Here is a 14,363-nt window from a genome sequence, read left to right as displayed (position 1 = left end):
AGCTGTATACAGGAAGTACCAGATCAATGTGGAGCTGTATACAGGAAGTACCATATCAATGTGGAGCTGCATACAGGAAGTACCAGATCAATGTGGAGCTGTATACAGGAAGTACCAGATCAATGGGGAGCTATATATAGGACGTACCAGATCAATGTGGAGCTATATGCAGGAAGAACAAGTACCAGATCGACATGGAGGTATATACAGGAAGTACCAATACCAGATCAATGTGAAGCTATATACAGGGAGTACCAGATCAATGTGGAGCTATATACAGGGAGTATCGGAGCTATATACAGGAAGTACCAGATCAATGTGGAGCTATAAACAGGAAGTACCAGTACCAGATCAATGTGGAGCTATATACAGGGAGTACCAGTACCAGATGAATGTGTGTAATGAAAGGGGGGAAATGTGTGTAATGTATAGTGTGTGTAAAGTATAGTGTGTGTAAAGTATAGTGTGTGTAATGTATAGTGTGTGTAATGTATAGTGTGTGTAAAGTATAGTGTGTGTAATGTGTGTAATGTATAGTGTGTGTAATGTATAGTGTGTATAATGTGTGTAATGTATAGTGTGTATAGTGTGTGTAATGTATATGTAACGGTCGTCGTATATACTGGACCAAGCGCAGCGGGTTGAGTGCTCATTTTATCTTTTATTTAGAACACTTAATTAACAAAACAAGAAAACATACGAACGAACAGTATTGCTAACACAGCAGTGCAACAACAACTTCCCACAAGGGACAGGTGAAAACAGGGCTACCTAAGTGTGACTCTCAATCAGCAACAACGATGTACAGCTGTTCCTGATTGAGAGCCATACCTGGCCAACACAAAGAAATACACAACATAGATAGAGCATAGAAATACACAACATAGAACATAACCAAAACCCCCGAATACTCTAAACAAACACCCCTCTACATAAACACATATATCAACAAACCCCGAACCACATAAAACAAACACCCCCCTGCCACGTCCTGACTAAACTACAATAACAAATAACCCCTTTACTGGTCAGGACGTAACAGTACCCCCCCCCCCAAAGGTGCAGACCCCGGATGCACCTCACACAAAAATGAAACACAAAAATAAACCCCCCAAACTAAAGGGAGGGTGGCTACCGTCACCGACAGTTCCCGTGCTACACCCCCCCTCCCCAAACCTCCTACTGTGGAGGTGGCTCAGGCTCTGGCCTTAGTCCCCCACCTAACCTGTCCACCCCCGCTGAATACTTCAGGCTGGAGCACGTCGCTGTAGACCTCGAGCAGAAGGGCGACTCTGGGAGCTCTGGACTGTAGTGCGACTCTGGGAGCTCCGGACTGTAGGGCGACTCTGGCTGCTCTGGTTCTGGACTGTAGGGCGACTCACTCGGTTCCGGACTGTAGGCCGTCTCACTCGGTCCCGGACTGTAGGCCGTCTCACATGGTTCCGGACTGTAGGCCGTCTCACTCGGTTCCGGACTGTGGGCCATCTCTAGACGGGGCACTGTCGCCGGACACTCTGGATGGGGCACTGTCGCCGGACACTCTGGACGGGACACTGTTGCCGGAAGCTCTGGACAGGACACTGTTGCCGGACGCTCTGGATGGGGCACTGTTGCCGGAAGCTCTGGATGGGGCACTGATGCCGGAAGCTCTGGATGGGGCACTGTTGCCGGAAGGTCTGGACGGGGCACTGTTGCCGGAAGCTCTGGATGAGGCACTATTGCCGGAAGCTCTGGATGGGGTACTGTCGTCGGAAGCTCTGGACGGGGGACTGCGCACTGAAAGCCTGATGTGTGGGGCTGGTAGTGGAGGTACCAGACTGGAGACACGCACCCCAAGGCTAGTGCGAGGAGCAGGAACAGGACGAGTTGGACTGGGCTGACGCACTGAAGGCCTGGTGCGTGGTGCTGGCTTTGGATGTGCCAGACTGGATACATGCACCTCAGGGCTGGTGCGAGGAGCGTGAACAGGATACACTGGGTCATGAATGCGCACTGGCGGTCTCGAGCGCAGTACTGGCACCACCCTTACTGGCTGGATGCCCGCTTCCCCCTGGCAAATGCGGGGCACTGGCACCGCGCACACCGGCCTGTGAATGCTCGGCCTCGACGCCGTGCGCATCACCCTATAGCACAGGGCCTGACCAGTAACAAACTGCCTCCGATAAGCACGGGGAGTTGGCTTAGGTCTTAACCCTGGCCCAGCCAAACTACCCGTGTGCCCCCCCCAATTTTTTTTATTGGGGCTGCCTCTAAGGCTTAAATGCCAACCGTGTACCAATATAACAGTCCCGGTCCACTCCAGCCTTCCTCCATGGTCCAGCCCCGTCCAGAATTTCGTCCCATGTCCATGATTCCCCAAAGTCCATATAATTCATCTGCTGCTCCTTACCCCACTGCTTGGTCCGTTTGTGGTGGGAAGTTCTGTAACGGTCGTCGTATATACTGGACCAAGGCGCAGCGGGTTGAGTGCTCATTTTATATTTTTTAGAACACTTAATTAACAAAACAAGAAAACGTGCGAGCGAACAGTATTGCAGGCTAACACAGCAGTGCAACAACAACTTCCCACAAGGGACAGGTGAAAACAGGGCTACCTAAGTATGACTCTCAATCAGCAACAACGATGTACAGCTGTTCCTGATTGAGAGGAACAGGCCAACACAAAGAAATACACAACATAGATAGAGCATAGAAATACACAACATAGAACATAACCAAAACCCTGGAATACTCTAAACAATCACCCCTCTACATAAACACATATATCAACAAAACCCGAACCACATAAAACAAACACCCCCTGCCACGTCCTGACCAAACTACAATAACAAATAACCCCTTTACTGGTCAGGACATGACAGTATAGTGTGTGTAATGTATAGTGTGTGTAATGTATAGTGTGTAATGTATAGTGTGTGTATAGTGTGTGTAGTGTATAGTGTGTGTAATGTATAGTGTGTGTAATGTATAGTGTGTAATGTATAGTGTGTGTAATGTGTGTAATGTATAGTGTGTGTAATGTGTGTAATGTATAGTGTGTGTAATGTATAGTGTGGGTAATGTATAGTGTGTATAGTGTGTGTAATGTATAGTGTGTGTAATGTATAGTGTGTATAGTGTGTGTAATGTATAGTGTGTATAGTGTGTGTAATGTATAGTGTGTGTAATGTGTAGTGTGTGTAATGTATAGTGTGTAATGTATAGTGTGTGTAATGTATAGTGTGTATAGTGTGTGTAATGTATAGTGTGTGTAGTGTGTGTAATGTATAGTGTGTATAGTGTGTGTAATGTATAGTGTGTGTAATGTATAGTGTGTGTAACGTATAGTGTTTATAGTGTGTGTAATGTATAGTGTGTTTATTGTATAGTGTGTAGTGTGTGTAATGTGTAGTGTGTGTATTGTGTAGTGTGTAGTGTGTGTAATGTGTAGTGTGTGTAATGTATAGTGTGTGTAGTGTGTGTAATGTATAGTGTGTGTAATGTGTAGTGTGTGTAATGTATAGTGTGTGTATTGTATAGTGTGTAGTGTGTGTAGTGTGTAGTGTGTGTAATGGAACACAGAGCGATGTGCAGGTTAGTTTGTGTATATATAGTCACCAGAGGACAGGAGTGGTCACAGACAGGTGGGACACACTGAGCGATGTGCAGGTTAGTGTGTGTGTCCTGTTGATGGGTGCAGCTGCATTTCTCACAGCCCTCTTCCCATTGGCTCCCCACACGGTAGACCACGCCTCCTACCACACACACCTAAAGGAACAGAGAAACATTAGAGGAGTAAACACACACACACACACACACACACACACACACACCTGGTCAGGCAGGCAGGCGGTCTCGGTGCAGCCACAGTCATTGGTGGAGGAGGAGGTGATGAATCCAGGAGGACAGGAATGGGTGGTGTTATGACAGTCACACACACACTGGTACGAATCACAGCACTGCGTCTGTTTAACGGACAGCCGGCGGTTGGTGGAACAAGCAGGTGGAACCTGGAGAGAACACTCCTCTTTCTTACAGGCTGAGAGAGAGAAAGAGAGTGAGAGAGAGAGAGAGAGAGAGAGAGCGAGAGATGGAGAGTGAGAGTGTGAGTGAGAGTGAGAGTGAGTGTGAGTGTGAGTGTGAGAGAGAGAGAGAGAGAGAGAGAGAGAGAGAGAGAGAGAGAGAGAGAGAGAGAGAGAGAGAGAGAGAGAGAGAGAGAGGGAGAGAGAGAGAGTGGTAACGCGTTTGCAAGCAGTTGCTACCGACGCCACTTGCAGCATCAACCGAGAGTTAAAGTGTGTGTAATGTAAGGGAATGCCTGAGAGCTTGAAAGGTGTTTTGGACACTACAATGAACACTATAAACACTACAAAGTTAGCAAGGCCCCTGAACTCTCGTGTAGTTTCTGCATTATGCAATGATATGGGCAGTGTCATGACGTTGGCCTGTGGGTAAGGTTTATGACCCCCCATAAATACCTTTCTCCCTTCCCTCTCTCTCTGACTCTACTGAAGGACTCTTGAATAGCCTTTGTTAAACATAGAGAGTCTGGTAACATCAAACGGTGGGGGGAAAGGAACCATATTTCAGTAATAGAACCAGTTGAAAATATGCGTTGGTACTTAATGAATATGATGTCAGTTCGGTTGTCATCTGAGACATTATGACTGATGACAGGACGACATAAACTGTACCTGGGAAAGTCTACACATTCTAGTTATCAGATTCACATGGAATTGTTGTGCAATTTAAATGTTTGAATATGAAACTATTTGTGAAAAGATGAAATGTAATTTTAGCTTCCAAATGAAAGAATTGGGTTTTCATAAGGTTAGAGCCCTGCTCAATCAGTGGCCCGCCCCTGTGAAGAGACATGGGTTATAAACTATGAAACACACCCTTCTCTCCCTCCACTATATAAGCCCTTGACGAAAATGTAACCTTCTGTTCCGAGGACGAAAGGACAACCGTCCATACGTTAAAAAGGACTAACATGTCAACTACAGAACTAAGCCAACCTCAGCGTGAGCTTTGGTTGTGAATGGTATAAACTCTGAACTCTTATTCACTAAAGAAGTGAGACATCCTAGCTGTTGAGTTAGCAACAGCAGCTGTGAACGTGGGCTAGGAAAGGACGGACGGCATATCCAATCTAACACACAACGAAGATACCACAACGTATGCAATTTACCACCAGAGACATTCTTCCGAGGACAGCATGATCTCTGTTGGGCAACACGACCAGTATCTATGACCAACCTATCGAAGCGCAGCTCAGAGTAAATATTTATTGCATTTCCCTTTTCCAAATGGGCGGTAATTTAGAATGCATAAGATACTGTATTTACCAAAGCTTAGCTTCTCCCTTTGTTCCTCAGTCTTCCCGCTATTTGTGTAACAAGCCATCATACAGGTTCCGTCCACCAGGGGCGTTTTCTGTATGACATAATTTGCATTCTGTGTATATGTAATTCTGTGTGATTAGTTAGATATTTAGTAAATAAATAATTAAACCCAATTTTGTATTGCTGATTCAACTTGTTAGCCAGGGTTCGTGAAGATAACCAAGAGTTTATAACTTTCAGATGAGACTGAAATAAGGTGACGGATAATATTGACTGCTATTGATGTACAATATTACTAGGTCTTTAAGAGTTTATTCGGAAGATAACAGCTCTATATACACTCTTTCGTGGTGCCCCGACTTTCTAGTTAATTACATTTACATGATTAGCTTAATCAGGTAATTTTAATTACAGAGAGAGGATTTTATAGAATAGCATGTCATATCACTTAATCCGGCATAGCCACAGGGTGTGCTTCCCTGTGGCTCAGTTGGTAGAGCATGGTGTTTGCAACGCCAGGGTTGTGGGTTCGATTCCCACGGGGGGCCAGTACGGGAAAAAAAAATAAAAAAAACGTATGAAATGAATTGAAATGTATGCATTCACTACTATAAATTGCTCTGGATAACAGCGTCTGATAAATGACTAAAATGTAAATGTAAAAATGACAGCAGCGACCATGTAATGCTTTTACAACATACTCGCTAGTTATCAACGGGCAAAGTATTCACAAGTTTTTTTTAAACTGAGAGACGGGTTTAAAGTTTTCTTTACTGACCATAATTTTCACTTGTTTGACCGCTTGCATGATAACGAGTTTCTCACACGACTGGCCTATCTGGGTGATGTTTTTTCTCGCCTGAATGATCTTAATCTGGGATTACAGGGACTCTCCGCAACTATATTCAACATGCGGGACAAAATTGAGGCTATGATTAAGAAGTTGGAGCTCTTTTCTGTCTGCATTAACAAGGACAACACACAGGTTTTTCCATCATTGTATGATTTTTTGTATGCAAATTAACTCAAGTTTACGGACAATGTCAAATGTGATATAGTGAAGCACCCGAGTGAGTTGGGTGCGCAATTATGCAGGTACTTTCCTGAAACGGACGACACAAACAACTGGATTCATTATCCCTTTCATGCTCTGCCTCCAGTCCATTTACCGATATCTGAACAAGAGAGCCTCATCGAAATTGCAACAAGCAGTTCTCTGAAAATATAATTTAATCAGAAGCCACTGCCAGATTTCTGGATAGGGCTGCGCTCAGAGTTTCTTGTCTTGGCAAATCGCGCTGTTAAGACACTGATGCCCTTTGCAACCTCGTACCTATGTGAGAGTGAAATAATCTGTCTGTAAACAATTGTTGGAAAAATGACTTGTGGCATGCACAAAGTAGATGTCCTAAACGACTTGCCAAAACTATAGTTTGTTAACAAGAAATTTGTGTAGTGTTTGAAAAATGAGTTTTAATGACTCCAACCTAAGTGTATGTAAACTTCCGACTTCAACTGTATATATATATATATATATATATATATATATATATATATATATATATATATATATACACACAGTGGGGCAAAAGAGTATTTAGTCAGCCACCAATTGTGCAAGCTCTCCCACTTAAAAAGATGAGAGAGGCCTGTAATTTTCATCATAGGTACACTTCAACTATGACAGACAAAATGAGAAGAAAAAAATCCAGAAAATCACATTGTAGGATTTTTAATCAATTTATTTGCAAATTATGGTGGAACATTTTTGAATTTAAAAAGAAAATATTCTCCATAAATGATCACTCACACAAGTGAACAAAAACCAACGTCCGTTCAGATATTCAGATAGTCAGAAAGTCAGAGAGTGAGAACGTCAGATAGTCAGATAGTCAGATATCCAGATAGTCAGATACTAAGATAGTCAGCTATCCAGATATCCAGATAAACAGATATCCAGATAGTCAGATATCCAGATAGTCAGATATCCAGATATTCAGATAGTCAGATATCCAGATAGTCAGATATGCAGATATCCAGATATCCAGATATCCAGATAGTCAGATATCCAGATATCCAGATAGTCAGATATCCAGATAGTCAGATATCCAGATAGTCAGATATCCAGATAGTCAGCTATCCAGATAGACAGATAGTCAGATAGTCAGATAGTCAGATATCCAGATATCCAGATAGTCAGATATCCAGATGTTCAGATATCCAGATTGTTAGATATCCAGATATCCAGATAGTCAGATACTCAGATAGTCAGCTATCCAGATATCTAGATAGTCAGATAGTCCAGACAGTCAGATATCCAAAGAGTCAGATATCCAGATAGACAGACAGACAGACAGATATCCAATTATCCACATATCCAGATAGTCCAGATATCCAGATAGTCAGATATCCAGATAGTCAGATAGTCAGATATCCAGATTGACAGATAGTCAGATATCCAGATTGACAGATATCCAGATAGTCAGATACTCAGATAGTCAGCTATCCAGATATCTAGATAGTCAGATATCCAGATAGACAGACAGTCAGATATCCAGATAGTCAGATATCCAGATAGTCAGAATCAGACATCCAAATAGTCAGATAGACATCCAAATAGTCAGATACTCAGATAGTCAGCTATCCAGATATCCAGATAGTCAGATATCCAGACAGTCAGATAGTCAGATACTCAGATATCCAGATATCCAGATAGTCAGATATCCAGATAGTCAGAGAGTCAGATATCCACATAGTCAGATAGTCAAATTTCCAGATAGTCAGATATCCAGATAGTCAGATAGACATCCAGATAGTCAGATACTCAGATAGTCAGATAGTCAGATATCCAGGTATCCAGATAGTCAGATATCCAGATATCCAGATACTCAGATAGACAGATAGTAAGATATCCAGATATCCAGTTAGTCATATATCCAGATAGTCAGATAGTCAGATATCCAGATATCCAGATATCCAGATATCCCAATAGTCAGATATCCAGATATCCAGATATCCAGTTAGTCAGATATCCAGACAGCCAGATAGTCAGATATCCAGATAGTCAGATATCCAGATAGTCAGATAGTCAGATAGTCAGATATCCAGATAGTCCTTGATAGTCAGATTTCCAGATATCCAGATAGTCCTTGATAGTCAGATATCCAGATAGTCCTTGATAGTCAGATATCCAGATAGTCCTTGATAGTCAGATATCCAGATATCCAGATATTCAGATATTCAGATATTCAGATATCCAGACATCCAGATAGTCGGCAGATATCCAGATATCCAGATATCCAGATAGTCCTTGATAGTCAGATAGTCAGATATCCAGACATCCAGATAGTCAGATATCCAGATAGTCAGATATCCAGATATCCAGATAGTCCTTGATAGTCAGATATCCAGACAGCCAGATAGTCAGATATCCAGATATCCAGACATCCAGATAGTCAGATAGTCAGATATCCAGACATCCAGATAGTCAGATATCCAGATACCGTGATGATTTATGTAGTTAGTTGTAGTTGAGGACTTATTAAGATGTGATACACTTTATAGTTGTGTGGTAAAATATTTGTTATTTTGATTGTATGATTGACACTGGGTTTACGCTATACTGGTATGAACGGACAAACATTGCGTGACTAAGGTCACTTGAGTTCCCTGAACTTGTTTACCGGGCTGGACTCTTTTTAGGCCCGAGGTACAGGACATTTCTGGAGGAACCAGAGCTCATTATTTGTTATATTGTTGTGTGTGTGATCATTTATGTTGTTAATACAACCCACGCAAAAGAATACAGTTGTTTTGAAGTTATTTCCAATGTTTTAAGGGTTTATGAAAAGTGTATTTCCATCCTGACTTTTACATGAGTCCTTTGTATTGGGGTAGACTTGATGGACCAGACGGGACTCATTCCCTCCCAAACCAAAAGGAGAAACCAATATTTTCTCTGGTAGGCACAACCTACCTGGCACCCCTATAAACGATAACCTCAAGTCAAAACCGTTACAGTGTGTCTTACTCACCACAGTGATGAATGGGTTGACACTCTCCAGGGTTAGTCAGCACCACAGTCAGACCGTCTTCACAGCGAGGAACCTCCGGCAGCTGGCAACTCACCAGGTCACACACTACACACACACACACCCAGTAAACACACACAAATACATCACACACACAAAAATACACAGAAATACATCACACATACATCACACACACAAAAATACACAGAAATACATCACACATACACTACACAAACACACTACACACCCAGTAAACACACACAAATACATCACACACACAAAAATACACAGAAATACATCACACACACACACCACACACACACACACACACACACACACACACACACACACACACACACACACACACACACACACACACACACACACACACAAATACATCACACACACACAGTACACACACAAAAATACACAGAAATACATCACACACACACACACACACAGAAATACATCACACACACACACACACACACACACACACAGAAATACATCACACACACACACACACATACAACGCATACACAGAGTACACACACACACACAAGACGATGCACACACACACACTCACACTCATAGTACACAGTATTATAGTATCACACACTACACATACAGTAGTATTAGTGTAGACCACAGTATAGTAGTCCAATATAGTGCATTATAGTACATATTAGTACTATATAGAATAGTGTTGTAGTATTTTAATACCGTTTTTTCCAACTGCTTACACAAAATCTTTTCATGTCACACGATTTTTGAAACTTCTCAAAGTGCAAAACTACACACCAAATATCCAAAACCATAAGCTATTTCTCAGCCTTTGACTCAGTTGTCAATTGCATAAAACACTTTTTTCAAAACACTACACACAATTCTCTACCTAAAACACAAAAATCTAACAGGAAGTGACTTGCTTTCCTTTTCCAAACACAACCAATCAAAATGCTACACTTATTCACCAGGTCACACACACAATAGGACAGAGGGCAATTACCAATGTCCCTGGACAGCGTGGGGGTAATATAACTATGTGTGCTGCCATCACTCAAAACGGGGTCCTCCATCACAATGCCACACTGGGTCCGTACAACACCGGCCATATGCTCACTTTTCTGGATGCAATTTACACAATGCTTGTCCCTGATCCAGATCAGGAGCCTGCTAGATTTGTGGTTTTATGGGACAATGTTCGTTTTCACCGGGCTGTTCTGGTCCAAAACTGGTTTGCCACCCATCCACAATTTGTAGTTTTGTACCTACCCCCATATTCACCTTTTCTAAATCCCATAGAGGAATTCTTCTCAGCCTGGCGCTGGAAAGTGTATGATCGCCAACCCTATGCCCGCATGCCGCTTCTCCAGGCAATGGAGGACGCATGTGGGGACATAGAGGTTGCCTCTGTCCAAGGTTGGATACGCCATGCTAGGAGATACTTCCCTCGATGTTTGGCAAGAGAAAACGTAACTTGTGATGTGGACGAAGTATTGTGGCCAGACCCAGCCCGGAGAAGAGATGAAGCGAAGCTTAGCACTGGTGACTGCCCCCCCCCCTACCAATTCCTGGACTGCCCCCCCGGGACCCCCCCACACACAATTGTGTTCTTTACTGTATTCTAAAGAATATACTTTTGGTTTACATATGTTTATGGTTTTGTTGTATGCTACTGTATACAACAGTAATGTTTGGCCTAATAAATATTTTCTGTTTCTACATTGCATTGGTGTTTACAGTGTACTTGTTACCCATCTCAGCAGATTACTTTCACTGTAGAACATTGTATTGAAATGTAGATATAAGCCTATGAAAGACCAAAGAGCTTTAGATTTAGAACAGTGTTTACAAGGTATATCCAAAAATGTACTATTATGAAAGCAGTGTTTGCCATTTGATGCAAATGCTTCATTCTGACATGTGTTTATGGCATTTTGAATGCAGTGTTACATTTTGAAGGAGATGTGAGGCATTTTGCATTTTGTGTGTGCAGTTTAGGGAATTGTGTGTAGAGTTTTGAAAAAAAGGAGACAGTTTTGAAAACGTGTGTAAGCAGTTGGAAAAAACTGTAATGTAGTACATACCACTGACGCAACCTGATCTGTTTCACCAGCGTTTTTCCCCTTGCTCCTATCTTATGGAGGGAGGGACTCCATAACCTGGCAGAACGCCATGACCAGGCATTCAACACTTTTCTGGAGCAATTCCATGGATTCCCCACAGGGCAGCAGGTCACACATAATATTCCAGCCTACCCCAGTGTCCCGAGAACCCCGCTTTACCTCTTCCGGAGCGCTATGCTGGAGAATCCGTAACCTGCCAGGCTTTTCTCTCCCAGTGCTCTCTCAATTTTCACCCTGCAGCCTTCTTCGTTCCCCTCGGACCGCTCGAGGATAGTGTACATCATAACGCTCATGTCCGGGAGGGCACTCGCCTGGGCTACAACGATGTGGGAGCAACAGTCCGCCATCTTCCTCAGGCTAGGAGGAGTTCAAAGCGGAAGTTCGTAAGGTGTTTGATTCTCCGTTGTCTGGGAGAGAGGCTGCTCATAAGCTGCTCCAGCTACGTCAAGACTCCCGTAGTGTGGCAGACTATGCGATGGATTTTCGCATGTTGGCGGCTGAGAGTGCCTGGAACCTGGAAGCATTGTTCGACATGTTCCTTCATGGATTATCGGAGGTGGTCATAAATGAGCTTACAGCCCGGGAGCTGCCCTTGGACCTTGACTCCCTCATAGCCTTGAGCATCCGAATCGATGGGCGGCTTCGAGAACGTAGGAAGGAGAGGGAATCTGTGCCCTGTCACCCCGCCCTTGATTCCCACCTTGCCTCCGAAGAATCCCGGAGTACCCCAAAGTCTACATGTCCGTCCCCAAAGTCTACATGAACCCGACATCACCCGAGTTCTCTCAGGAATTACCGAAGGCCAGCTCCTTCAGAGTCCAGACACCTGGGCAGGGCTAGATTGACTCCGGCTGAGGGCTTACTCCGACACTACACCCAGAGCTGTCTATATTGTGGAGCTATAGAACATTTCGTAGCTACCTGCCCATTTAAAAACCAGGTTCATTAAGAAGAGGTGAGTACTCTGGTGGGCCTTATGGAGAACTTTTCCTCTCCCCTTACTCGCACCCCTTTCCATGCCATCCTGCTGTGGGGGAATCAGTAGAAATCTCTCTGGGTACTCATCGACTCTGGGGCAAATGAGAGTTTTTTTTTGGACGCTACTCTGGTGTCCAAGCTGGGCATCCCCACTCAGCCCCTCTCCATTTCCATGGACGTTGGACTGGCGCTCTATAGGCCGGGTCACTCACAATACCACTCCTATCAACCTACGAGTGTCAGGGAACCATTGTACCACGGGAACATCTTGGCTCCAGTGGCACAATCCCATTATAGACTGGACTGCTGGTGCCATTATGGGCTGGAGCCCGTTCTGCCACGCCCATTGTCTGAAGTCAGCGCAGCCTGCCCAGGGACGTATTCCTGTGGGCTCGGAAGTTGCCCCGGACCTCTCCACCATTCCCGCGGAGTACCAGGACCTCCAGAAGGTGTTCAGTAAGGCCAATTCGTTTCCATGGCACTGACCCTACAACTGCGGAATTGACCTTCTCCCAGGCACCACTCCGCCCTGGGGATGACTGTTCTTTCTGTCGGGTCCAGAGACCAAGGCTATGGAGACCTACATTGAGGACTCCCTAGCTGCAGGGTTCATCCGTCCTTCTGTATCCCCCGCCGGTGCAGGGATCTTCTTTGTGGAGAAGAAGGACAAAACCCTGTGCCCGTGCATCGACTACTGGGGCCTCAATGACATTACGGGGAAGAACCGCTACCTGCTACCACTCATCACGATGGCCTTCGAGCCGCTCCAGGGGGACACCGTGTTCTCCAAGCTGGACCTACGGAACGCCTATCCCCTGGTGCGGATACGGGAATGGGACGAGTGGAAGACTGCCTTCAACACAGCCAGCGGTCACTACGAGTGTCTGGTCATGCCATTTGGCCTTACCAACGCCCCAACTGTGTTCCATGCTCTGGTTAATGATGTTCTCTGTGACATGTTGAACCGGTTCGACTTCGACGACCTCAACGACATCCTCATCTTCTCCCGCACCGCCCAAGAACACGTGCTCCACATCTGACAGGTGCTCCAACGCCTCCTGGAGAACCAGCTTTTTGTAAAAGCAGAGAAGTGCAAATTCTATCGCTTCACCATCCCCATTCTGGGTTACATCATCGCTGTGGGGAATGTACAGATGAATCCCGGGAAGGTGAGAGTGGTGGTGGATTGGCCCCAGCCTACGTCCAGGGTGCAGCTACAAAGTTTCCTGGGATTCGCCAACTTTTATCGCCGCTTTATCCGGGGTTACAGCACCCTGGCTTCCCCCATCTATACTCACCACTTCCAAGGTTCCGTTCACGTGGTCCCCAGCTGCTGACCGGACATTCCGGGATCTCAAACACCGTTTCACCACAGCTCCCATCTTGGTTCTTCCTGACCAATCCCGCGAGTTCGTGGTGGAGGCCACTGCTTTGGATGTCCGAGTGGGGGCTGTCCTGTCCCAGCGTTCTGCCCTGAACCTCAAGTTACATCCCTGCGCCTTCTTCTCCCATTGCCTAAACGCCACGGAGAAGAACTACGATGTGGGGAATCGTGAGCTACTCGCGGTGAAGATGGCGTTGGAGGAGTGGAGGCCCTGGCTGGAGTGGGCGGAACACCCATTCATCGTGTGGACCAACCACAAGAACCTGGAGTATCTCTGCACCACCAAGCGTCTAAATTCCAGGCAAGCTAGGTGGGCCCTGCTCTTCACCCGGTTCAACTTCTCCCTCTCCTACCAACCAGGATCCAAGAACATTAAGCTGGATGCGCTGTCATGCCGCTATAGCCCTGCAGCTACCACACTGGTACTCCGGAAAACACTTGGACTGTATTAATGTATTGTTGTATTGTATACAGTGTGGTGTAGTATTATAATATATTGTAGGTATAGTAATTTAGT

General features: G+C 44.8%; 1 protein-coding gene across 1 annotated transcript in view; it reads right to left on the bottom strand.

Annotated features, from left to right (window-relative positions):
* Window positions 1–14,363, bottom strand: part of vwf (von Willebrand factor) — a 156,892-nt gene that overhangs the window by 37,157 nt on the left and 105,372 nt on the right. The window contains exons 43-45 of the mRNA XM_045688600.2: window positions 9,359–9,463; window positions 3,813–4,018; window positions 3,598–3,747 (exon numbers count right to left, since the gene is read on the bottom strand). Coding sequence (XP_045544556.2) covers window positions 3,598–3,747; window positions 3,813–4,018; window positions 9,359–9,463 — 461 coding nt within the window. The remainder of the gene's footprint in view (window positions 1–3,597; window positions 3,748–3,812; window positions 4,019–9,358; window positions 9,464–14,363) is intronic.

Source organism: Salmo salar, chromosome 10, assembly GCF_965601325.2.
Source record: "Salmo salar chromosome 10, fSalSal1, whole genome shotgun sequence".
Taxonomy (NCBI): domain Eukaryota; kingdom Metazoa; phylum Chordata; class Actinopteri; order Salmoniformes; family Salmonidae; genus Salmo; species Salmo salar.
The sequence above is the reverse complement of the archived record's forward strand: the minus strand, read 5'-3'. Positions and strand labels throughout refer to the sequence as shown.